A 27448-nucleotide genomic window follows, 5' to 3' on the forward strand; every position below is an offset into this window, starting at 1 on the left:
CATGCGGGTAAAATCTGTTGACAGCTTGTATGCATGAAACCGTAAAAGCTGGGATGAGTTGGCGCTACAAGGAACTCAGGAGCAACACGCTTGCAGATCTTTTACGCGGAAAGGCGATGCGCAGTCCGTCTACAGACAAATTTAACACACCTTGGGCGATATATTTCGTCTGCCTTCGAACCGAGTACGAATTTGCAATCTTCCAAAGCAGGCTAAATAGGATATCATTTTACAATTCAGACGGTGCGTTCATCGAAAGTGCGCTTAGCGCGACAACCACGAAGCCTGAAGAAAAAGAAAAAAAAAAAAGCTCAAAAGGGTACAACTTTCTGCTTCTTTCCTTCTACACCCTTATTTTAGTTTTGCGTGCACCAAGGGACTCAGCAGCATGTCGGCATTATCGGCGACAAACATGGCGGAAATGCGTAAGGCGGCCAATAGATGGCAGCAAATTTGCATAAGGTTAGGGTGCCTCGATACTCGATCCTCGATGCGCACGCCCTCTATAAGGTTGCGCCGTGGCGCAACATGTAGGGTCCCTAATAAGGTCTATACCGCCGCTTTGTACACAGAATGATGTTTGGATACTTTCTTTTTGCATTCATTTTGTAACTAAATATTTGAGCTATTTTAATAGGTCGGCATTTCGCTAAAGTTTCGGGCTACAAAGCGCAGAAAGTTTGGCCGGCCACATTACGAGAATCTGGCAGCACTGTCAAGTTTCTTCACGCTTCAGGAAACACTATGCTTGTGGCGCACGCAGGACACAGCAGTTAGTGCGTGAATTCATCGGCGTAGTCGTCGGGCCGCATCCGAACTTGGCAACTTTTTTCTCGCACCAAGAAGCGATGCAAGTGTAGTTTTAACTGTGTGTCGTTTCAAATGCGGCAGCTTCAATTTCACAGCCGTGATAACTCACCAAATATTGGTTGGGAACTTAATACTCCCAATAATTCTGCTTAGTTCCTTGTTCCACAAAATTAGTTGCGACGCACCGATGTTGCTTCAAATATCTTCTTTCAAAATATAAGGGGAAATAACAAGGGACGTTCTTTAACACGAAATGAGCTCGTATAGTGCGGTTTCGGTCGTGTCTACTGTCAAGCTGAGACGCGCAAATACGATTTCCGACGCATACTTCAGCATTTCGACATTTACCCAAACAAAAACTATTCTTGGAGAGGACCCGAAATTTGCGTCACAATGTGGGAGTGACGGATGCCGTTTGCTTCGTGATGCAAGCACCGCATATGATAACGAATTCATGATGTATCCACTATCTGGCCTGGCTTTACTTTCTCAATCAAAGTATAAATTGCTTATAAAACCACTGCTGCTTAACAGGCATTTACCAGTCCCTATAGAAATGCACAAAAAAATACTAATATACTCGGTTATTTGTCAACGATGAAGTAAACTGACCCTACTAAGTGCTCTGTCGAAATAGCAAATTGACAAATTTAGTCCATGTATATGCATCCATTCTTATGCATAATGACACGGTGTGCTGGAGAATGGGGGACATAGTTTTAATTATTTCCAGCTAAAATTTGAGGAAAACTTCTCAAGGTCTTAGGAAACACACAAGTAGGCACGTTTGAAAATTGCGTGTGCATTTTATTTCCTGTAGAGCACAGAAGTTGCACATTACGTTCGAAGTAAAGCAAACAAGAGAACAATGAATCACCTTACAAACAAGTCTGCAAAAAAAAAATATGCAAAGACAGCAGATCACAAATTTTCACAATGTCCCCAGCCCAGTGATTTCTTGCCGGGCATTTGTAATGCTTTCTTCTTTAATGAGATCTTGCACGTCAGACGCTTTTCAAAGAAAAACAACGAAAAGAAAGAATAAAAAGTAGAATTAAACAGAAATAGGGACCATCTCTTTATGCTAAGAGAGCAGCATAGAGACCTCTGAAAATAATTTACAAGGGCTCGCGCACTAATGTGGAACGGGAACCACTTTAAAAGGATGCGTGAAACATGAAAGAGGAAATTATGAAGTAAAGAAGTGGAAAAACTCCCATTCGTGCGCTAGAAGTTTCTGCAGCTCTCCCCACTGAGATACACTGCAAAAACATATAAAAAATTTTGCTTTGTATAAATATATGTATATCTTCTTTGGAAGACAAACAAATTAAGGCACTGCTTCCACGAGACTTGGATATAACAAAATACTGACGGCACGTTTCCTTAATACTTTTTGTACACTGCATATGAAAAAGAAGCATTCGTCTAGTTGTTGTATCAGGTATAAGTTACAGCAGAAAAGCGAGAGTCAAAGTCAGGGATGTCTTATGTATAACGCCACTCGCACAGACAGTGGAATATACGTGTAAAGGAGGTCATTCACATCACATGAACAACATGGAATCGTCAGCAATGGCTATGGAAAATGCACATCTGCTCTTTTCTTATACACTTCAACTGCTATCAGAAAATGCACACTTCTAATATAGACTCTTTTCTAAACACATCATGTCATCTACATTTATTTTTTTCCTGTCATCCTATCATAAATGCCGCAAAACGCATCAAGCTATGCTACTAATAAAATACAGTCATGAAGTAGAAATTTGATGCTTATGATATACAAGTATTATGTACAAGTTTATTTGGGTCATGATGTGATGGGCATCAAGACAATGTGATTAGCATCTGCTAGCATTAGCAGGCAGACATTCAGGGTTATAAGCACAAGAAAACAAACAATAGGCAAATGCCATGTGCAACAAAACTCCCAAAAGCAAAGAGATGAGAACAGTGAAATACTTTGGCTTCTTGCTGTATTTTCTTGCTTGATATGTTTCAATACAAAAAAAGAGACTCTCTTGTTCATGACTACATTTAGGACTGCATGACTAACGAGCTACAAAACGGAGGTGAAAGGTGTACTGAATGACCTTGAGTGTCTTTGTGGCTTTTTTTTTTTTTTACTCACACCGATAAGAAAAAGCTTCATGACTGACTTTTCTTACACTTTAAATCAGAGGTGGCAGTGCTGAACATTAAGAAGCTGAGCTCAGAAAGAACCGACAGCTGAAACACCAAAGAATAAATGTGTGTAGATTTAATACCACATGCTGACACTGATTCCAATTGTTTTCCTTTAAAAAGTGAGCAAGTTCTTTTCAACATACTGAATCTATCCAGGTTAGCCACAATTTTCATTAAGGATTTTGCCCACCTCTTTTGAGTGGTAAACGGTAGATCATAAAAAAATTGCTGCAGATTGTAGTCCTGAGAGTTGTATGATAAAAACTGCTGTTCACTAGTAACAACACAATGTCTCAAATAAAATAACATTAGCTCAGCGGTAATAAGGACTCAAACTACTGCATTTTCTGTGCCTCACTTTTGATGCCACTGCTAGCAAATTTTCCCATCTGTATTAGATTGTTGAACTAGAAGCATTCTGAAAACATAACACAAAGCGTTTCAAAGGTTAATACAGGCATGAAAATAAAAAACTCGAGCCATGATTAGCAAGTGACTTTCAAAAGCATCAGAACTGTCTTTTCATCCAGGCACACAGGTTGCGAGAAATGTCTGAAAAGTTTGTGCACACATCCTTGCACATTGCATAGTCACGCTTCAGTGCTGCTTTGACGGAAATGTCAGATGATAACGTAATATTCTTAAAAGTAAATGTACCAACTCTTCAGTAATACACTCAGTCATTTAACACTCACAGGAGAAATGTAAAAGTCATTCAAGCAGACAACTACCACACGCTGTCACACTACACACAGTTGGAAGAAGGATTTGATGGAAGCTGAAATTGCTTGAGCAAGACTAAGGCTTTAACTCGGCATGCCACAAATGTAACATCCCTGTTGGGTAGGCAGGGAACCAAACAACCGCTTGCTCGTGTCATAATACAATAAATCATACACAAGACTGTCAAACTCTTCTCATGGCAATAAAACGTTCACGTTCTCACAGAGAGTCTGGCAGCTTCGCTGCGCACACGTGAGCATGCTGTCCAAGTCGGTACGTCACACACCACTTGGCCCAGTGAACCCATCCAATGAGTCTGTTTTGTGGGGAACTCTGTCACCAACACCACTCGCGGCCTGCCCGCATCGCGAGAGATGAGAAGCAACAACCAAAAAACCGGCTTGAAGTCGATTCAATCTTCATCCTTTTTTTCAGGCTTGAGTTCAACCATTGCGTGGAGCTCCTCAGGTGAGTAGCCGAGTAGTGTCTGCAGGTCACATACAAAGCGGTACACATAGCGCTTGCCCGCCGTCTTGTGGATGATATTCTTATCGTAGTAGTAGCGCAGGCCTCGACTCAGCTTCTCATAATTCATTTTGGGCTTGTTCTTGCGGACACCCCAGCGCCGAGCAACTTCGTCTGGGTCAGTCAGCTTGAACTCCCAACCGTCGCCGGTCCAACTGATAAAACCCTGACAGGATTTGTCAGTGAGAAGCTCAAGGAGGAACTGCCAGAGCTGGATCGGGCCACTTCCTGTAAGCAAACAAGGAAGAAAAGAACAATGAGGCAATGTTGGCACTCGCCTCAAAAACTGTGGAAGCAGTCACAGGTAGTATTCAATATTTTGTGTAAGGTGCCTGCTGGGCATCACCATTTTGCACAGTGGGCTGCTCAGTGCAACTGGCTTAATTATGATTAAAGGAGGTGCACTCTAAGCAATATGCAAATACTCAGGGAAATGCTTTTTATTAATGTTTATAGCGGCAAACAAAAGCTTAGTCACCATCAAAAATATATTTTTTTTCACCAACAAAGAATTTTATTGCCCCTCAGTCTTTTTACTTGAAATCTCAGAATCTGATGTAATAAGCAGTTGAAGTGCTAGTTTAGCAGCATGTTATCTAATTTAATTTCATAATTTGGAAACTGATATTTGCAGGCATATCTGCATTTAAAGCTATTGGGTCATTGCAGCATATGCATTGAGATCGTACCAACAGAATAGAAACAGCCAGTGTCACCGCCATGCTTTCCATTCAGCAAAGTCAAAAGTGTTGATAAAAGAGGCTTCCCCATGCACAGCAATTTCAATGAAATCATTGCTAGCATAAAATTCGTCCATATATCCTTTACCTTATTTTACCAGAAATATGTTCTCTTTAATAAATAAAATGGCTGTGAGTAGCAGTACACATTCATTGCAAACATGCAGCTTTACCAACAACATAAAAGAAATGCCCTTAAAATATTACTTGCAGAAAAGTCAAGCTAATCTCTTTACGAGTTGAACTCTTTTCACTTGATCCTAAGGCAGCAAGTCTGCATGAAGATACGAGCTCATTCACTAATGCTGCCTTACTGCACCAGTAGTGGTTTAAATATTTTTCTTTCAAATAATTCAAACGGCACAAAATATAAGAGTTAGCACTGCAGTTGAAGTGGCTCAGCAGACTGCTTACTGCTATATGATCATGGCTATCCACAAATATGACACTGCACTTTCAAAGGTAATGAACCTTAAACTATTGAAATTACAGATGCAGCTGATGCCTTTGCACCTTTTAGCAACTGCTGTGCTACCAAAAACGTTAGTTGAGCCACTTCAACGCCGTTCTGTTGACTGTGGAAGCAGAAAGAGCACGGAGAAACTTACAAGCAGAAATGCGTGGGGCAAGATATGCTTTAGGAAGCAGAGGTAGATGCAGCGCTCATCCATGTAGCATTCTCGGCTACTAAAGCCATGCAGGATAGCAAGTCAAGCTTCGAGTATTGTGGCAGCCAAAGTGAAATGTTAGCACTATGAAATCGCATGCTGGATAACAGCAAGCTGCAAGAAACATTTCCTTTATGATATTGTTACTCCATTTACTGCAGACCTTTTACATGAAACAAAAAGCACACATTCTTGTTGCTATATATCCATGACAGTATAAAATGAGCAATGAAATAGTCTCACAACGAGTAAGGTTTCGTGCACAGATTGAGCACTAGGTTCAAGTTGAAGCTAATGATCACGAACATAGTCTTTTCCACTTTCAGCGGATGCACTTTGCGTTTTTACAGTGCAAGTGCTGGGAACAATCAACTATGTTTACCAGATATAAACTCTGCTGGTTTCATTGTCTTACATTCTCTTTCTTAACGAGCTTGAAAAAAGCTTCTTTGCCACGGCATATCCTCGGGCAGATTGCAATGCCTTACACAACTCATTTATATAGGCTTCAGCTCCAGTCTGCAGACTACCTGTGTGCGTCCCCTCTTCTCAACAATTGATGGCTCCCGCATACACAGTCCAGACTGTGCTGAATTTCTATCCCTCTTACCTCTACCTTGTGTGGGATTTGTTCCTCACCGAATGATAACAGTAGGGAACAGAAGCATTCAGTCTATCTCTTTCTCTGGTCAAGTGTAAGATGCCAATTTGAAACCCTTCTAAAGATGACAGATACTGTCAACAAGAATTCTTACTGTATCTGCTGCAAGTAACTTGTATTGAGTTAAAAAATGCAGGCAATAAAGCATCAGGATCGCTATGTTCTGCTCTGTATAAGGTTCAGCTAACTTATTAGTGATATCTTAAAAATGCAACTGCCAGCATGTCACATCGACATGTTAACTGTTCGCTGAAAATTATGCACATGGTAGTACAGCTTGAGCCAAAACATCCTGGCATAGTAAAAGCTGCTTAACCTGCAAGGTCCTTTGTGTAACAGTTAATTTAGAACTCACAGGCACACATTTATTGCACACTAAATGTTTCATCAGATGATATATATGCAGATTTTCACAGAATTTCAGTTAGGCTGAGCACCGACAGTTAGTCCAAAAGCTGCAACATGGATGAGTTTCTGCCACCTCAGTTACAAGCTGTCCCTCCACCACCAACTTGAGGCATGAAATACTAAGCTGTGTTGAATACAGCCTGAAAATTGTGGCTTCCACGGGCAAGCAGAACGGTAAGTGTTAGTCCAAGGACACACCAGAATAACCTGCTAAAACGGCCGCCTGGATGACGGGCTTGCTGTCACCGCCGGCGCCCAGGTGAGCTCGCTGCAGTGCCCCTGGACTCAGGTGGCCAAGGGGACCATCGGCCCGCAACGCGTGCAGAGGTCCGAAAGACGAAGGGTGGTGGTGATGGTGAGGCGGGGGAACGCCACCGTTGACTGCGGCTGCAGCTGCCGCCGCGGCAGCCACGCCGTTCTGGTGGGCTGCTGCAGCCGCCCAGTGGTCGGCCGCACTCTGCACGGCCGTAGGTACCGTCTGGAAGGGCGGCTCATAGTGATGCGCGCCCGGGTAGCGCTCAGGAAGGCCCATGTCGTGGTGGGAGTACCTTGCTACAACCGAAAGAAGAGACATAAACATTATGATGAAGACATCAATCTGTGAGCTGGAGACATACATGAAATTGCAAACTAAACACTTGTGATGCCAAGTTTGAAAATGCCTAAACTCTGCCTAAGGCTGAACAGAGTGAAGAGGACTGATTATATGTATCGATGTATATGAGGAACTGGAATAACTGTAAAAAAAGCTATAAAAACACACGATGGGCAGTGCCGTATTGTTTAAGGTCCATGCATTTGTCCAGTAGTTAACATCATAATATGGACAGTGCTTTGAGCTTTGTGTGCACCCATTTCTTTTCACCCAGGAAAATAAATTTTACGTTTTTTTTTAAATGACAAACACGCAGCTATGTCCAGTCATTATAAATCTGTATCATGTAGATTTCTAAGCTTCCTTCATAAAAGGGCAAATAAAGACAGGTTTAGCACTTACGTCTGGAGAACTCCTTGCTGGTTGTATAGGTGGGCTGGAACTTTGATTCGTGCACTACAGCAGACGTGGAAGGGTAGAACTCTGGGCTCGAGTCCAGATACGGCGGGTGCGACTGCGGTGTCTCCAGGCCATACTCCTGAGACTCATCGTACGAGTTGTGGCCAAGCGCCATCTCCTCCTGATTCATGTCGTTAAGCGTGTGAAGGCTCTCGCTTATGTGGTTGTAGCCTCCTGGATCAAACAGAAAATGAGTCCACATTTAAACACTTGTCATTCTAAAGAGTGCCCATGCAGATGTGGACCTTTAGAACAGGGCAACAGCCATTGCAACCTGAGATGTACACATAGGCTCGAGCTCATGATATGGCACATGTATCATTTTAGCATGACGTTTCTGTAGAATGGCTTGTTTCATAGGTTTTTTCTGCTTTCAAGATTCAGGCAGCGGTTCGGCGAACGTAACATTCGCAATTAAGTAGAACGAGAACGGTCCGATTACGATTCCATGTTACAACAGAGAATGCCGATTACCTCTGTGAACTGTACAAAAACCATGGTTTGTTATCACGAATAACTTTCTCGAACAACTTAGTGTCGCGCACTCGTATCCATCCGTTCAGGTTTGTTTCTTCAAGGAAACACTTATCTTTAGCCTTGCCTTGCGAACAGGCTGCAGTCACAGATGCCCGTCCATTTAGAAATAGCTTTAGCGCGGGAAAAAATAGTCCTCGCTTGGAGTGGAGGTTGCCCCACAATTTATGCGGCGAAGCTACGACTCAAATGCCAGTTAGCCACAGCGAAAAGCATGAGCAAAGGCACATAGTTGCGAAGGTTCGGTAAAGAAATATAAATGTTGCAATAAAAGGACTCGAGCCGCCGAGCATCCTGAACGTCGCTCGTCGAAGCGCGCCACAGACCCAAGGCAAACGGGGCGGGTCCAGAACTCACGCGCAATTAATGTGGCCACTCATTGAGCCAGCGTGCATGATGGCCCAAAGGGAGCAAGAATTGCGCGGCCCTTGCGGCGTTCAGAGTTCGCCAGAGAAGGACTCGGGGAGGTCCCAGTACCGCCCTCGCTTTCTTTGCCTGAGAAAACGGCGGTCGCTGCGCCGTGGGCACAACACATTTGGCCGCCGCGCTCCTCAAAGGGACCACGGGATTTCGCAACGACCACGACAGGCGCTTTTTCTAGGCGCGGGAGGGCGTAGCGCGGGCCCCCTTTCGGTCCAGTAGCGACGCAGGACACCGGAGAAAAGCGGAATGCTGCGGAACACGGTCCGCTGCCACTGACCACACAGCGACCCGTGGCTGCCATACGACCCATATGCTGTTCGGCGCAGCGATTACACGCGGAGGCTTGCGCGACACATTATTGGGCAATTGTGACCGCCAATCAATTCTCGTAAAGCGGTGTCCACCGAAGCGGGAACGCGCCCGTAGGCGCACGCAAGCATAACCATGCAGATACCTGTTAACTCTATTTCAGCAATGCCCTACACAGTTGTGGAAGAAAGAAAATGTTACCGCTACGACTATAGTCGGACACAATCAGCGACCCGTTCAGCACGTTCTCCTACCTCTGATTGCGCACAACGACGGTGACCGAAAAAAGTAACGAGAAACGAAATACGGATGAATGATATTTTCATCACCGTTCGTAAAAATTACGAGGACACTTAAACGTCGCCTCAGACGTGACACAGCACCTTTAATACGGCTTTTCATTTCACGATTTTTCTTCTAATGTTTTGAATGAGTGGAGTTTTAAATTCCCGCGTGAGGTCATGTGCTTATGCGTTATGCCATAAAGACCTTGTAGACCAGTCAGGTTTCCTTTTCCGACCGCCGCCATGCAGCGACGGCGGTAGCTTTCGACGTAACGAGCTGTATATATATACACCGTATCGCTTAATGTCCGTCAGTTCGCTTCATCTCGTCCAGCAGCAGTCAAGTGAAGCTACAAACAGAGCGGGAATGGCACAGCGGGAACAGCCACGGCCAGCTGAGGAAGCGCGCACAAAGTAACGAAAAAGTTAAAGCGAAAGGGCGAGAAGAAAAAGAACGAACAAAATCCCGCACGCACTACGCGCTGGCCTCCTACACTAAACGCGAGCGCAACAGGTGGTCAGCGTGGCCGAAAATTGAAGGAAACGGGAGGAAACGCATCCAAACACCGGTGGCACGAAACAACAGGGGTCGGCTAATTTAGGGCAACGAGAAGAGAGACGGGAGACGTTTATGCTGATATAAATTAAGCTGGCAAGGTAAAGAAAATGAGAAAGCAGATCGAGACGTATCTTGGAGAAAGTGCGTTCAACGTGCACACGTCGAAGACGCAAGTAAGCCGCGGATTTCTGTCGACGTTATCAAGGCAGTGGGAGCGAAACCTCCTGAATTAATGCAACAGGCGTAGCTTTAGCCGAAGCACGCACACCCGATGGCGTTATGTTTTTTGTTTTTTTTTTGTTTGTTTTTTTTTTGTTTTTTTTTTGTAGGTGCGACCGAGCACGTGTTCGAGCCTGGTTTTGTTTCAGCGTCTGACTTAGACCCCCGAAAGCCAGGAGCTGTATTTCAGTAACGTATACATGCCGCACACTGTCCCTGTAAATAGAGGACGTTCAACGGAGTGGTCCATGCACTACGGGATGCCGGTGCTTTCTCTTGCGAGACACGTACGTCATCAGTGGCTAGTAAGTGCCCCGGTAAATATACGTCAATGACGAGCACACACGCAAAAAATAATAATAAACAACGTCGTCGGGTTTCCCGTGTTCCTAGGACCTGCTGCACAAGGTACTCACGCAATGATCTCTATTATTTTTTGGTACAAGTAACCACCGGGGAGTGTAGTACCCACTATCTTGTTCGAAACAACCAAAAAGAAAGATGCGAGAACAGGTGGAATGAGGCGAATATATTAAATATGGACTGCGACGGTAAAGTCGGTGGCGTAACTCAAATGCTTGATTCCCGTAAGCAAAAACGAAAAAGAAAAGCATAGGCCATCTACGATGAGTCACTGTAAATACGTATCAGATGAGGAAATGACAGGTCATTTGGCACAAATTGACGGAGTGCCATTGGCATCTAAGCATGACACTTTGTGAAACGTAGTACCGGGGAGACACTGCACGCATAAACGGCTATTATGACTAATACATCCATTTCCCGTACTCCGACGAAATCACGACTGCATGGCGCCCACAAGCACGGCCGTGCAAAAATAACAGTGCTAAAAGCAGACAAAATACAAAAGAAACGGCCGCATGCGCAACAGGTCTGAGAAAGAAAATGCGACATCGTGTGACTACTCCTGGCTTATTTGTTTCGTGGACAGCTAAATGAACGTGCGCACTGAATCGAGTTTCTTGTAGAGCCGAGCCAGGAAGAGCTGAATACAAACAAGCAAATACACAAAAGAAAATAGGCAGTTCTTCAAACCAGGTAATGGACGGAAGGCAGCGCGACCACTGCGCCAAGAGCCAACAAGGTCGTCAAAAACTTGAGAAGTAAAAGAGCAAGAAAAAAAAAATGAACTCAAAGAAACGGACGGGGGATCGGCGAACCACTTCGGACGCACTGGAGCCGCACTTTTTCCCCCAACTTCGAAAAGCATTTCTTAACTTCGTTTGCAGACCAGCGGGCAACATAGCATGTGTCGCAAGACCATTACGTCACTTACTGAGAGGCCTATTTTCGCCAAGAAACAGTTTGATCTCAGTTTTCCTGTCATTATCTTTACATCTCTTCGCTGTACACTTCGCTCCCATGACTATGTTGATCTCACCGTTAACGACGCATTTCAATTCCGCCAGGCAGTCTTCAGCTGTTTATGCACATGCCCGCAGTACTGACGGTGATTTAACGAGTGTTTAACCCCCTTGTCACAATTCCCGAAAGACGAAACGCCCAGTGAACAATTACAGCTCTAATAAAGATGGCTGTCCAAGTCGCCACAACAGTTTACGTAATATGCACGAATACCAATACAAAACATTTCAGCGACCTGTGTGCATTAGAAACATTAACAATACCACAGTCCTTCCATGCTTTGGTGGCACTGGTACACCAGTTGCAATTACCTTACTGTACAGCAAGATGTCACAAAACGTACGGAAATGGCTAGAGCGCAGCGCCTGACATTGACGATAGCAGGGATAGGAGAAAAAGCTGGAAACACGACGACGAAATCCACTTACAGATTTGGAGAAAAATACGCAGGAAAGAGTAAAAAAAAAAAAAAAAAGAAAGAAAAAACCCAGAAAGACGAACACCAGCGTGGTTGGAGGGCGACGGACCGCCACGTGAATGACTAAAGCGTTTTCCACACCACGGGAAAGCCGAGCACACTCAACAGCAACGGCTGACTTGAGGAATTGCGATGCAGAGATAACTACGCAGCACCCGGGTGTACGTATACCGCCCCCAAAGGTGAGATACCCGAAAGACGCGAGTTTGAAAATGCTTGGAAGCAGTCAGAGAATTAAGGACCGAAGGAATTGGTAGCACATAATTAGATATAGATAGATGGAGATGGTATTCGTTTACAAGCAGGAATGCGAAAGGAAGAAAATAGTGTGGAAAGTTGTGGCACGGAAGAAAGCTTCTTACGCGGATGTCGTTACGGTTTGACGAGCGTCATGCACACTGTGGGATTTGAGACAGTCTCCACTATAAATTTCAACGGATTTCTGCCCAGAAAAAACAGTGATGCTGGTGACAAGAATGTACCGCGGTACGCTTATCACTTAGCTACAGCCTATAAAAAGGAAATAAGAAACAATGTAATTTTTATTTTATTTTTTAGCGAACTGACTTCCCTGCACAGAAAGGAAGTACACTACCTTGTTCGTAACCCAGACAAACGGAATGAAGTTCAATATCGTTCAATTTATAGCAACCAGATGATAAAGTCTCGACTTCCAAACTTAATAAATTCACTCAGCAAGCATGACCATCGAAAAGTGACGTCCGAGTAGTTTTGTCTGCGATTGAACCTACCTGGTTTCTTATGCCTTTTTGAACACACCTTGTTTTTTTGCTCTTAATGTGCTATTTCGTGATTTTTTTTGTTTATAAAACTGATTTTGTTTTCTATTAAGAGTATTTTCTTTTTTTTTTTTTTTTTTTGCATGCGAAAGTTTCACAGGCGTCAAAAGATTAGAATTTAATTTTTCATTTTTTCTGCTGCTGCTGCTCTCTGGAACGGAAGAATGAAATCGGCCCTGTTGTACTTTTCTATTTTGACCCCCTCATACTGTGACTTCGCTTCTTCTTTAGGTTATCTACCTGCTATTTTTCGCGCAAACGTCTTTTTTTTTTTTGTCCATTCTTTAACACATATCTAACAGTGTGATGCGTTGTCTAATGTGCCTTTATTTTCGTTGTTCGTTGCGGTCGCTAATCTGTTCTGCCTCTGTAATTTTAGTTTGTTTGGTTTAGTTTGTGGAGTTTAACGTCCCAAAGCAACTCAGGCTGTGAGAGACGCCGTAGTGGAGGACTGCGGAAATTTCGACCGCCTGGGGTACTTTAACGTGCACTGCCATCGCAGAGCACACGGGCGCTTTGCTTCTCCCCTCCAACGAAAAGCGGCCGCCGAGGCTTATTATTATTATTATTATTATTATTATTATTATTATTATTATTATTATTATTATTATTATTATTATTATTATTATTATTATTATTATTATGCAAGCAGGGTGCGTACGTGCAGAGTGCACATGCTTTCCCGTCATCCACTGGAAAGCGCGAAGTGAGACCTTTGTGCTCCACTTCATTTTCTAATAATACTTTGTGTCTTTTAATGTCATTCGACATAGAGCAGGTGTGTAATAACAAAGACCTGTAACCACTGATAACCGTAACAAAACCGCAATACATACGCTAATGCGGCGCAGGCTTGTCTGCCGTTTCGGACGCAAGAAACTGTGAACGGTTTCCGTGTGAAGCTACTAATGCCAGTAAAGCAAGATATTATGTGCAGCCTCTGCCATGAACGCACAGGCGACTTGGGTGCAGAGAAATAAGGTTGGTTTAGAAGCACTAAGTTTACGAGTACCACGGGGATAATAGGAGTATTAGGCACTCCTAAACTTCACGAACCAGGAGAAGAAACTGCGTGTTGGCGTATACATTTTGGACAAAGAGTGTAACCAAAAAGTAATCGCATTCTGAGCTGTTGAAGCCCAGACAGTGTGCACGCGTCTCGCCTTATCGGCTGCCCGAAATCGGCCGATCCGAGAAGAGTCGCCCCATCGCCAAGACAAATGGATGGACAACTGCGGCAACGAACGCGTCTGCTGAGCCCGTTGCGGCACTCTCTCGCCGCCGCCTGGGCGGCGTACAACCGAGACCGCTATCGGCGACCTCTGTTTGCCATGCAGGCGTGGTGCGAGCCGCATACAGAGACCTGAGCCGACAGAGCGCACTTCGCCGTGCCGCTCATCTCGAATCTGGCGCCTTTGTGGTGAACCGCGGGGAGCTCTGTGACGTCGCCCCTTCCTGCAGCCTACGTCTTTCTATGAACTTTTTTTTTTTTTTGTCATTTAGGCTGTGTTCACCAGTGTGGGGTGTGTGTGCTCCGTGGTGAGTGACGACACTAGACGCCCGTGGCAGACAGGCCGATCAGCACGCCTGCCGCGAAAAATACAATCCTGAGATGATATCTCTTTGAGGATGTGGCAGAGCAGAAAGCGACCTGGACACCACACGCCTCCGCTACGTCAGGCCTTTGGACGCACATCACGTAGCAGAAGTATCGCACTTTGCCCGCCGTTGAGAGGAAACAGGGCCGCGGTTACCTCGAATCTTTACCATGTTTAGCAGAGCTTAAAGAGAAAACTACTATTTTACCTATTTTTGCTTCAATTTATGGTTTAGGTACCGAGTGTATGTGAACCATGCAATCGTTGAGTGCAGGACCTGAATATCGTTATGCAATTCTGTGATGTTTATTTGGACCTTTTGACGTCTCATCTGAAGTTAAGAATCGTCCATAGCCTGATGAAGATGATAGCTTTCGGACCACCTTTTGCAATTAGCACATATCTGCAAAGAACTGGAACTAAAAGTCTTTAAGAAGCGGTTCGTACGACATTGGTTGGTCGCATAGGGTTTAAAGGTTCATGCCTAACATAGCGGTAAAAGTTGCCGTCAGACACGAAAAGAAAGTAAAGCGTAGTCAGATATAGAGGGAGCTGAAGCTGTCGTTGGCCGCGAGTTGGATTCGTGGGTGGCTAAAGTTCGACGGGGGCAGAAAGCTGGGAAAACCGCGCAGCAGCGTACCGCATCGTTCGCCTCCAACACAAACATCCGCCGGAAACCGACCATCGCTCCGCTTATTGTGGATCAGTAACATCATGGACAAAAGAGAAAGGGCACACGAGGGGAGCTAGAAAAAACAAGAGAGATAAAAAACACGCTCAGTAAAGCGGACGTTAGCAGCGCAAAATTCAGCAAACATGCCAAAGATTGAATCTGGCTACAAGAACTGCAGCAAAAAGTTAAAACGCAACTGTCTCTAGAGCAACGAACTAGCGACACGCTGGCTAATGATGGCAGGACAGAATTGCTGAGCACGAACTCGACTCATGCTGAGAACGACGAAAAATTTGGTAAGAGAGTGGTACGCAAGACACGCGTGAAGACGAAGGAATCCCTTAGGTATTACTTTGCAACCGCAATGCAAACTAAAGCCTAAAAAGTAATCAGATAACATCTTACAGGGAGCTGCGCAAGATGTGCGAAATGTCGAAAGAAAGAAAAATGTGAAAAAAAAAGGAAGGTACCAAAAGTGCAGCAGAAAAGGCAGTGCTTCTGGAGGACGCAGAAACCTTCAGATATGCCGCTGCATGCGCGTATACTTCTGCGGCAACGACACAAATAAAAGAGGAAACAACAGCCGGCTGACAGGAGAAGAGGAGTGAGGATGGAGAGAGAGAAGGACATGACGAAGAGGAGGGAGTAAAAGGGACAGGCTGCAAGAGGGTGAGGCAGTGAAAGAACCGCGCGTTTCCGGTAAGAAAAAAAAAAAAAAAAGGGCGATCGCACCACAGCCAGCAGCCTCGTGCGCGCGCAACAACAGGTGAGCGAGATGCGGGAGGAAAGAAGGCTGGCGGCGGAGGAAGGGGAGGCGTCCCGTTCCATGAGAGCCATCGGTGCCCAGGAGCCCGTGCATCCGCGAGCCACGCCTATCGTTCCGACCTGCGGCGCAAAGTTGGTCCCGTCGCACGAACGCAAAACGCGTTACGCGCCCAAGAACCCGAGATCACTACTCGGCACCACGCGCCGCAGACATCCGGATGCCGATGATGACGTCACGCAGTAGCCACGGATCGCACTACGGGGCTTTCCTTTGCTTGACTTTGAGAGACCACTGAGCCGTGGCATGCGCGGACGTATGCGCAGACGAATCAGGACCATTTCCGATTGTCCGCATTTAAAGAGGGGGGGCGAGCGCCCCACCACATAATGCTCTAACCGGAAACTGCAATTAGCGGCGGAAGCGAGACTACTATATACGTGCCGCGCTTGCGTCGTCAGGAGGAGGAAGCGTGTTTCGGCTTCATTATGGACAGGCGAGGAAAGGGGCGGGCTTTTTATCCTTCGTTTAGTTTCTCCACGGGCCACCAGTGGGTGCGACGTTTGACCTTTCCTCGTCCGGCACTAAACCCGGGATTTGTTTCAAAACTGGGCGGACTAGGTGCCGGTAATTAGACCCGGCGGAAGTGACTGCCCTGATTGAACGCACACCAGAGTTCCTGCGTAAGGCTTCGCGCGCGAGACTTTATCCGCCTTCCGCTTCTGACGTTATATTAGAAGAGATTACAGGATACATATCCGCTTGCCATTACCCGATGTGCTCTAATGGGTCCACTCTGTGAGGACGCGGCGTACGTTTCACGGCTAAGTCGAGAGAATCGTTCGTTCGGCAAGCGGTCATGAATAACAGGATTATTTGGCGCCAATAGCTCTACAAAATGAACGATACACTGAGCTGATTGTGTTCATATTACTCGTTTCCTTGAAAAAAAAAAAAAAAGAAGTAAGTTTATTTCCCTGGCTACATTCAGACTTCGTGCGTTATTGGTTCTGGTTCGGGAATGCCATATATTGGCGGACTAATTGGTAAATAGCTCGAACGGGATCTGACCACGCGAACTGTACAGGGCCGTACGAAGAAGAGATGGACAGAACAGTAGAACTATGTATCACATCGCCAGAATGTGAAATCTTTGCATTTCCCCATCTGCATGTCGTACTCGACTTTTCTTCGTGTGTGTCCTCGCCCATTTTGTCAAATGCCATCCCCATCGCTGCTCGATCTCTTCCCCGTCTGCCTTCCCATGCATGCAAGACGACATGGCTCAAACTGTGCAGCTCACCGTCGATGTAGGCTTGCGAAGTTGGCGCTGCAGCTCCATTCATGACAGGCGTGACTTTCTGCTCCGGCATCGGGTAACTTCCGCCCTGTTGGAAGAACTCGTCCAGGCCGGGGACACAAACAGACTCGTACAGGCCGGACGGGACGTTCTCCAGCGAGGCGCACTCTTTCTCCACGTCTGCAAGCCGATAAAGAAGGACGGGTCATCTTTGAGCCACCAGCGTGGCCCACATTGGGTGACATGAGCGGCATGGGTGGTATACTTAAGCGCGTTGTGTGTATGCGACGTTGACCGAGTCAAGTGAAGACGAGCTGCTGATGACTTTAGCCAGAACAAGATTCAGAACCGATGGTAACAGCTCAGAAAGCTAGCATCTTGCACAGTGCCTGAAATTTTATTCTTAGCTGAGAAATATTGACTGATTGCAGACATTTGCAGACGTGCTAGAAGACACAATCCTTACTACCTGACGCAACAAAACAATGGTACGCTGCATTGTCTTTTCCATGATGACCAGGCATCAGTGGGTCGGTATACTTGGCGCAACAATCGCGGAGTACAAAGTTATCACATCGGTGCATCAAACCGAAAGTGTTTCAAGGGCACTCGACAGCCACTGCACAATGGAACCACGGGCTTCTCTTGCGTCACAAGAAACTTCGCTTCTCCGTCGAAACGCGCGCAGGCGCACCAGAAATGCGCGTAGAGCTTTCTTGTTCCCTACAACCCCTGGGCCCATGTCGCTGACTTAATTCTTCGCAGCAATAAGGCGCAGACAGCAGACTGGGTCCGGCTAATTTTGCACGCCTGAGTTATTTCAGCACGCGCCATAACACGCTGCCTGCCTGTCTCGGCGGTTGTGTTCCAACTTTCTCAAGAGCACACACCGCAAGGCTGCCAGTTCCGTACGTGACTAATCCGTCCGGAAGGAAGACAAACACACAGAGAGCAGTGACCACCACTTTGGGCACAATGGGCTGGCGCCCGCTCGCTGCCAGCGGCTTCACCACGGAAAGGCCGAACAAAAAGAACGACCGACGCTTGCCCAGCAAGCGGGTTTGGGTCAAGGGTACGGGGCAGAGAAAAAAAAGAGAACTCGAACGCGGATAATTTTCAGGTGAAGACGGCGGGGGGCGGGTGGGCAATTTTTGTGCCGAGTCGAGGGCATTCAAAGCAGGCCGCTGGATCCTTCGACAGTGAGCCGGTCGCGCACGCGAGTGCGAAAGGCTTGCGAGCCCCCGACAGCAAGCTTTCCCTCGCTGCACGGCTGCCAGTGTGTAAGGCCAAGTAATGAAGTTGTTGCTCAGCAACTGCACTTGTATGGGTGAGAATGAATTATCCATTCGATGTAGAACCTGGTCCTGGTGCGATTCGGATAAGTTGGGGGGGGGGGGGGGGGGGGGGGGGGGGGGGGGGGAAGAAAAAAGAAAGCACCGCGGGAAACTCGAACGTTGGAACTGTAGCGCACAGGACTGAGAAACCTGTAGGGACCAAGCTGCGAGAGGACGACGGCGCGAAAGGCAGCACTATTTACTTGCCAGCGCTAGCCTTGAACGGATTCTTCAGTGAAAATGTGGAAGCAGTGTTCGTACCTCATGTGATATGCCTACTTTCCCGTGAACACGTGGTCTTGAAATTACGCTCGCCCAGAAGCTTCCTTCAAAAAGTCACATTGCCTAAACCGGGTAGACACCCATGTTATCAAAAGATGGCTCATGCGGTCAGTGAAAATTGTCACCGTGGCGACCATTGCGCAGAGTATGTTTGCTTTTCTTCACTGAGAAAAAAAAAATACAGTCGTCCTCGCCTTGGAAAACTTTACGGTAACCTATTAACGCCCCGAAAGGAAGTTAGTTGGTTACTTGGCGTACACGGAGAAAGTGCTGAGGCAGTTCACCTTGCACAGGAAATTCCCGTTGGAAAGTCGGATAATTCAAAAACGGAAATAAGAGGTGTATCTGGTTCGTGATGATGCAAATGTGATGCTGACATGGCATCAACTTTCTCGCTATGTCGGCATGTTGTAACACATTGTAGACGCGTCGTGGCGACTACGACGACTAAGCTTGAAAAGCGCAGCGCACTATGTGATCCATAGCAGAGTTAGAAGGTCGCCCATTCAATGAGCAGTACGCGTTGATATTTCGCAGCACATGTTCCGACAGTCTACAGGCCTGCGGCACCAATAAATAACAGGACGTCTCCCCTCGTCTTGTTTGTTTCTCTTTTTTTACCCCCTTTTTATTTATGTCATCGTTTGGCGATGACCTGCAGTACGCGCAGCAGATTTCCGGCGCGACAGGACGTCGTTGCATGTCCTACAGGTGCGAAACAGCAGAGGGGTCGTTGATTCTAATGGTGATATAGGTAAAGCGAATGCACCTTCAATGTTTTTCACATCAAACACCTCGGATGATCGGTTCACTCCAAAAACACGCAAAAATAAAACTTGAGCGAAAAAAGAAGCGGGAGGAAAGTTATTCTACGAGCTGTACTTGTACTGGCTCCCCCGTCCCACGGCAATACAGTCAAAAGAGTGCAATCTTCGTATGAGGTCGCATGTCTTCCAGTTGTCCGCAAACCAGACCTGAGGATAGCGCAGGCTAGTTGAGATTCAAGTTTGCTGCCATACTCGTAAGTGTGCCAGTACTGCCTTTCGCCGCGAAAATATCAAAGCATTTTCTGGGCAGGAATATTCAAGGCAAAAAGATTATGGTGGAAAACTTTCCAGCGATCTAGGCCAATCGTTACTACTCACAAATCGCTACTCCTTTTGATATTCCGCGAGCTGGGAGCCCGCACGTTGGGCATGTAACAAATGAGCACTGGCTCCGGGTTTACACGTCAGAAGTTGAAGGAACGGTCAGCGGGTGAAAGCGCGTCATTGCTGACTGGCCGGTACACGTTGCGGCAAAACAAACAGCAGGATTTATTCAGTGGCAATTCGGGTGGGCCTCATGAGACGGGGAGATTGCTCAGGTATGGTTGTGGAGATGACATGCAGACGAGGTGACGAAATGACCAACGAACGTTGTTGTCGAAAGGGCAAATCGGCTCAGTTTCCTTTCAGCACAGACTGCGGATGCCGGAATAATTCTCGCAGCGGGAGCAGCTGAAGACGAAGTTTTTTTATTATTTTTTTTTTTCAAGCATGCCTGATCATCCGTCGATACTTTCTTATCTTCAGAGAAATTAGTAGACTTACAGGTATTCTCTTGGCGCAGACAGCAGAGGTTAATCATAATTGATCTTTGTACAGCAGAGCAAACAGAAAGGGGGGAATAACTTCCCAAGTTTCAGACAGCTGAGCTTCCACGCATAGCTGTGATCACCGGCCAACACGATGAGGGGTCCTTCGGGGTATTTGGTGGCAGCGTGGGGCCAAAGGCAGCTCGAAGCTTCGGAGGCCTGTGTGCACGCGTGCAGAACTACAGAGGGGCAGGTGCTCGCACTAACAGACCGCGAAAGCAGCCAAGCGTTCCTCACGGAGCGCGACGCAGTGTACCACTACGCACGCCCCAAATAGGATTCGCCTACTCCCGCGATGAGGGGGCGTGGGAAGGCTGCCAATATCGCTGAGCTTCAGCATTTCTTCCACTCTGACAGACAAAGAACAGGATCCTCAGACATTTCCTGCCTCCACTTTCCTTCTTTCCTATAATCACCGCCATGACACCTTCTGTCCTGGATAGAGAACATTTTATACTCACGATTATAGAACGCCACCATTGCTCCGATGTTGTTGTGGAGCATGACTAATCCAGATAGGAAAGGTTGACTGAAGTGTGCCGGACGACACGACGGACTACAGAGCAGTCGGTCAGCTGGTTTTAAAAGGCTTCCTGTCACCGCTTTCATGACGCCTTGGCCCTGACCGACGAGTGGGTACAAACTTAAACACAGCTTGCTCTATTCGGGGTAACACTGCGAGAAGATTTTCCCGAAAAAAGAATGTCCATCGCGTCGCAGCATGTGCTAATGACGGGCCATTCGTTGGCGTTGCCTAACTATTCCTCTACCGCGTCTCTAGCACAAAGTGCTCAAGCCAGAATACCGCGAAAAGCGCGACGTTTCCCGGATCGCCCACGCTCAAGTGAAGCGTTTACTCTTACCGCAGTGATAACTAGATCCGCAACGACCTGGCATCAGTACTACGGTCTCGGAGCAACAGATCTTCCGCAACGGACATGCTGCACGACAGTGACTCGAACGCAGATTTCCTTCTCGGAAGAATGCTCAGCTCCCGAGTTTCTCGGCGATTGTCGCGAGCAATGCGAACGGAGAGACGAGTTCTCGGGAACTGCATGAAAACACAACGCCTCGTTATTCTTGTCCGCGTGTACGACAACGCTGCGACAGCGTACGCATGTCCCCGACCTTATCGGTGAAAGCGCTAAGTGCCTCGCGAAGCCTCTTCAGTGACCGCGCAGCGGGCCGTTGTTCACGCTAATGCAGCTGTCCTCTCCCACTCTCTCTCAACCGGTCACCTGCTACGTTTGCGCAGTCATGATCTGGCGCGGGGAAAAGATCTGGTGCAGGTCGCGGGAATCCCCCTGCTGTCGAAACAAGGCTGCAACGCGCGCTACAAGTGCGCTGCTCTAGCAAGAAGGATTCCCAGAAGAAGATTGTTTTAAACCAAGAATTGACTCTTCCCCTTTTCTTCCTGAGAGTAATCACGGTGCACGTGCTGCCGGTAGGGTGGAAAAGAGAAAACGCGAAGCTTTCCTTGGCTCCAAGGCGCCACACGCGCCGTTAAGCAAGCAGAGAGCACGGCCTCACTGACGCGAAAGCTAGCTGAATGTTGTTACTGTTCGTTTAAGAGTTCAATGGTCGGCTGCCCTTTAACATGAACTCAATCCCGAAAGCCCTGTTGCCACCTTTTAGAGCACCTCGAAGCAACAAACGCTATCTTTCTTCACAGCCTTCTTAGAGTGCAATATGTGGTGTGGATATAAGGTATACAAAACTGCCGTGCATCCAACAGATCGGGGTCCTGCCGAGAACAGGCGCAATTGAGATTGACGGAAAAGAATTAACTTTAATGAAGTTCACACGGTTGGATACTTGTGTTAGCCACTCGCGGAACTCCACCATCACTCGCCGGTGCTGGAAAACAACAAACGCGTAAGCGTCCTTTAATACCAGCGTCACCGCGTTCAATCCAGATCCGTCGATACCAGCGCCAAACTAGGAAACTACAACAAGATAAAGCAGCGCCTAAGTTGCAGAGAGAAAAAGAAAGGGAGGGTATATATACCTCGGTCGCCGGTCAATGAACAGCCAAACCGCGCAGACTCGTTGGTTGGCACCACTACCGCAGTGCACGGATCCGTAGTCGGGCATTCGGTTGAAGCCGTTCGCACGCGCACAGACAAGACACGTCAACTACCCGCCGTACAGCGACCTATCAGGGCGAGCTGTGGACGCACTTGCGCCTGTTTACGGCCGGCATTTTTGGCCCATTTCCGGAGAGGCAGGTCACCTGGCAACCGCGTTCACGACCCGCCGGCGTCGCTCCGGTGCTCGGCAAGGATGAAATACAACTCCCACGAAGGCAGCTATAGGAGAGTGCGAGACGCACCTGTAGTGCCTTTTAATGAAGCGAAAACAAACGAGCAGGCTGATAAGGAAAACTGACACACGAATATGTACCAGATGAGATATAGAAAAACAGGAATCGGCACAGGGAAGCGAAGTCACTGTGATCATCGGGGAACTCGATGTTTCGTTCCTGGTACCGGGTACCAACCTGCTGTATACGACTCTCGCACGGCATTCAATCACGGCGCAAGGGGTGGAAAGTAGGATACGCGGAGTTTTACCTCCCGCAAAAAGGTCGTTCCCTGCTTAACACGCATGCAAGGATCTCTCTTTAACCTAGGATAATCTTATATGTTGGACTTTGTGCCCAGGACTGAAGGATATGAACTAGTATTGTATCAAAAAGAAACGTCTCTAGCACATTAGGTGTTCCAAAAGAACAGGCGAGCATGAATGACTCTGAGAGCAAAAGAAAGCAACGAGCTCCCTTTCGCTCAGGGCCCCTTCGCCGGCCAGGTTTCATCGGCCGTCGACACCTCAATGCGAGCTTGGCGTATGTGGTGCACCGGTACCCAGCAGGTTTCCAAAGCCGTACATGTGTGCCCGGGAGTACATAGACACACAAACACACATTAAGTTGCATCGACAACGGAAGACCCCCTCTGCGATCCCAGCCGAACAAAAGGCCAGGAATCGTCGTCGGAACCGATTAAAAACGTCCGCCGCGAGCACAGGAAAACGGAAAGCCGGTCCTTTTTTTTTTTCTTTTTTTTTTCTTTTTTTTTTTTTTTTTTCTGTCGCTTATGGGATGCGCACACGGCGCTCACGCGGGAGGATGCGGACGCCCGGCGGGGGCGGATGGTAACTTACGCAGTCTGGCGCCCGAGAGGAAGAGCTTGGGGCTGCTACCGGTCGGAAGTTGGCAGAACGTCGCTATTATGGCGCCCGGGGTCGTCGGATGCGGCGGAGCCAGGATGCGCCCGGGAAGGACGCCAGAAGCACAGTCGACCGCAGTCCGCTTGCACGCAGCCGCCGACTTCGCCGCCGCCGATGGTGGGCTCTGTAGAAGCAGCGAGCGGAGCAGCGCCGAATCACCCAGCTTGCTGGCCAGCTACGAGACTACGGAGGTCGTCTTCGGGGACACTCAAGAAAAGGCAGGTACTGCTGATCTTCTATGATCCCGGGTGTCCGAGAACTGTCCAGCAGGGAGAAGAAGTTCGGCGCTCGTTCGGCTTCCCAGAGAGCGACGGTAAAGGCCGGTCCTCTGTGAGAGCTGTGTATTCCTCAGTGGGATATGTCTACCTCTCTACAGAGACGACAGGGTGATCTTGGATTTATATCATATACTGCGCGCATCCACTGACGACAGCAAGTGCGGACGGAAACAGGCAGCTGAGATCCCACTGTGATAACACAAAGTCGGGTCCGCGGACGACTCGGAGCGTTCTGGGCAGGCCACCGGGTATAGGCCTGGCCAAAGCTTCTTCGGTGCGACTCTTCACCTTCTGGACGAATGACACAGGCACAGCAGAGTCCCGTCGGATGTTTCTAAAGTGACCATCGTGACCACCCGACGATGGAAGGCAGTAAAAGAGAACGGCGGAAGGTACGGCTGATTTCAGGAAGGATATTAGCACTCGTTGTGACGCCCCGCGGTCGGCGGCGCATCAAACGGGCGACGTCGGACACCCCGCGAGAGCAACACGTCGCGGTGACGACGCGCGTGGTCGCCGCTACCGAAGGCTGAAAGGACGGCGTGCGAGAGCAGCGCGGCGTGAATGGCGGATTCAGGTAAGGTCCCACGGCGGGAACGGCCCGGTCCGCTGCTCATTGGCTCAGCGGGGACGGGCGGAGGGGTGCCACGCTCGGATGGCTGCCTTGTTTCGGCGCATTCGCGCTGTCTTTTTCTTCTTTTTATTTTCTTTCCGTTTATGCTTTCGTTCCCTTCTCGTTGTTTCGCGCACCCACACACGCGGCTGGGTCGGCTTTATTTCTGCCTCGGCTTTATTATTATATTTTCTTCCCTTCTCTCTCCTCCTGCATGATTATTTCTCGATGTCGCAAACTTCTCTTTTTTGTGCGCACAGCGTGCAGGCCGTGCTTTTGTCTTCTGTTTCTTTCTTTCCACCACAGACTTTTCAGCCGCAGAGTGTCTCGGAATGTTGAGCTTGAGTTGTCTCAATCAACGCACGCGTAAGTGTGCATAGCGCGTCCTATCCTCCCCTAACAGCTCCGTCTCCGAGGTTCAGTCTTTTGGTTCGCCTCATTAGGCACGATAGGTGCCACTCGATCGCTTACCTCCCCTCTAAAGGTTTCCACAACAAATTTTCGAACCCTAACGCTTGCCGAAATTAAGCAGGCTGCATATGCTTGCTTCTCATTAGCACCTATGGCACCCCTCATGCTCTTTGTTAACTTACACGTAACACATTTTGATATTCACGCAGGCAGAAAAAAAAAATATCCACTATACGGCTAAGATGCAAAGTACTTTGCCTGAAAAAGCTTGGATAGCTGCAACCCGTCTGGCGGGATCTCGTAAAATTACAGGACGGAGGCAAGACCCTTGGCAAAAGCGTTACATCGCATCCGTCCGTATCTAGATGCCCGAAGGTTAAGTAGGGGCGGATTTGTCGCCGCAGCAACGTTTCACACAAACTGTCGCAACTGAACGAATCATAGCACTCCGAATGCGGGCTCGTGGACTTCCTGCTAACAGTTTGAGCTAACGGATACTGTCGACGTTCCAGCCGCTCAGGATGTTATAGAACTTTCACCAGCAGCCTTCATCCAAAATCTCAAAAATTATCGCACAAGTAAAATCTGCTCAACACCGTCATCATCACCGTCAAAGCCGAGCAAATAAGTCACCGATAAGGCCGTATTGACAACACTGGTAGGCGACGCTATGCTTATGAGTATTAATGAACGCTACTGTCAGGGGCAGATGCGCGTGAAAGACAGTCTATCCAAGTGCCTTCATCGACACTGGTGGACACCGTGAGTAGCGGCCTTTGGCAGACACAAATGTAGCGGTGTGGCCCCCACGGACAGAGCAAGGTTGTGCTAAGCGAAGTACCTAATGCCTCCATCTCTACTAAACGAATCCCATCGAGGGTACGTGTAAGCCGGCAACAAAGGCACAGAGCGAAGGCTAAGAAAAAGACACCACGTGGCCGGTAATTAAAGAAACAATCGACGCACGTCGACGGCGGCGATAGGTGCGAAAAACCCGGTAATACTTCACGGCGCCGCCCACAAGGTCTCGACGCTGCGGCAAGGCGAAATCGTTATGGTCGCCCTATCGTCAGCGCGACCGAACTGAAGTTAAAGGGGGAAGGGGGCCTTTTTTTTTTTCTTTCTTTTTTTTTTCTTTTTTTTTGCGAGGATAGACAATCTGTGTGAGGAGAGAGAGAGATGGAGCGAAATGCGGCGGCAATGGGAATGATCGTCGGTCGCCATTTGTCGGACATCAGTTGCGTCTTTGGCGCCCTTGGGGGCCGAGGGGCGTCCTTGCTTCACGGTCAATCACGGAGCGAAGCAGCATCCAAAACTCCGGCGAAGAGGTAGGAAGAAAAAGGGCTCGTCTTCTTCGCCAGGGACGACGCGGTGCCTTGCGGCCGATGAAAACAACCGTCAGCATTATAAGAGTGGCGGGGCGTGAGAGACGTCTTTAAGGCCCTATGTAGGGGGAGAAAGGAACAATACTAATGGCCTCAACCTTGATCAACTGATGCCGAGAATAAAGAAGAAAGGAGCAACGGCGTCCCATTAGACCCCGCGGCGCCTGGACAGAGTGCAGACTAATAAGCGTTGGCCAACACTATTTCGAGCGACAGAACAAACGCGTCGACGAAGGTGGCGCGTATTCTGATGCAAGCTGGGGCACAGGCGCCGTGAGCTTATAACGCGAACGCGTGACGAGCAGTTAAGTTAAATGTCGGCAGTACACAGACAAGGCCAGTGAAAAGCAATAACTGGCGAGTTTTGTAAGGATCGCGACATATGTTTACCTATAAAGCCCTTCTCATACGCAGCAAGAAAAACAAAAGAAACCTAAAATTGCCTCCATGCGACTCAAGCGAAAATGATTCCAAAGTATGTTTCCATTTATTTGGCTTACTTGCTGTTGGAAAACCTTTCCTATAAAGAGTCGAATAGGCACCAAATTCATGACCCGAACATGGACGTCTAAGAGCAGTGAAGCGAGATTTTTTTCTTCTTATATAACGTAAAGGAAACGCGCGGAATACGTAGATCCCGTGTCAAAGGAATTTCCGCAACTTGAGTTGGCTTTCCTCCGAGACGCAAGAGTGCTGTGGCGAAGACAGCTTCGCAAAGTTCGAAGCTCCACGAGTGTTTCACTTTCAAAACTGAGAACACCCGTCATGTTTTTTTGTTTTTTTTTTTTTTCGTTTTCCCTTTATTTTTTGTTCCATCAACTTACTTCGCCATGTATAACCTAAATATCACTTCACATGCATTCGAGACGTCATAACGATACTGTTCATTTGTTGCTGTGTGTGAAAGCTGGTGCGAACACTAAGGGACAGACACCTCGGACAAGCACAAAGCGCTCGCTCACTGCGGAATTCTTCAGCAGATTCTGACCTATCGTCTGCGCGCTAACCACTAACGCAATGTCACCAGGAATCTACCGAACCCTAGTCCAAGAACCATTACGAATTAAGCCGAACACTAAACTTCAAAAACATAGCGGCGCAAAATGATGGCATTCTGCAGGCTTACTAGAGCTGCGTTGACGCAGTTAGTCGCAGGTCACCAAAGAGGGAGGGAGG

General features: G+C 47.6%; 1 protein-coding gene and 1 long non-coding RNA gene across 9 annotated transcripts in view; one reads left to right on the plus strand and one right to left on the minus strand.

Annotated features, from left to right (window-relative positions):
• Positions 1-1592: 1592 nt before the first annotated feature.
• The window catches only part of pnt (ETS transcription factor pointed), a 325056-nt gene continuing 299200 nt past the window's right edge, over positions 1593-27448 (minus strand). For 6 of the 8 annotated variants that reach the window (XM_084606204.1, XM_084606203.1, XM_084606205.1 and 3 more), the window contains 4 exons: positions 17109-17285; positions 7723-7953; positions 6924-7277; positions 1593-4476 (listed from right to left, as the gene is read on the minus strand). In XM_084606204.1, coding sequence (XP_084462330.1) covers positions 4136-4476; positions 6924-7277; positions 7723-7953; positions 17109-17285 — 1103 coding nt within the window. In that variant the 3' untranslated portion in view covers positions 1593-4135. The remainder of the gene's footprint in view (positions 4477-6923; positions 7278-7722; positions 7954-17108; positions 17286-27448) is intronic. The other 2 variants (XM_084606202.1, XM_084606206.1) reach the window with 2 other exon arrangements.
• Positions 23681-27448, plus strand: part of LOC146185246 (uncharacterized) — a 30246-nt gene continuing 26478 nt past the window's right edge. Inside the window, exon 1 of the long non-coding RNA XR_014707973.1 lies at positions 23681-24440. This is a non-coding gene — a long non-coding RNA (uncharacterized LOC146185246). The remainder of the gene's footprint in view (positions 24441-27448) is intronic.

This window comes from Amblyomma maculatum, chromosome 6 (genome assembly GCF_055883805.1).
Source record: "Amblyomma maculatum isolate TAMU_Amacu chromosome 6, ASM5588380v1, whole genome shotgun sequence".
Lineage (NCBI taxonomy): Eukaryota > Metazoa > Arthropoda > Arachnida > Ixodida > Ixodidae > Amblyomma > Amblyomma maculatum.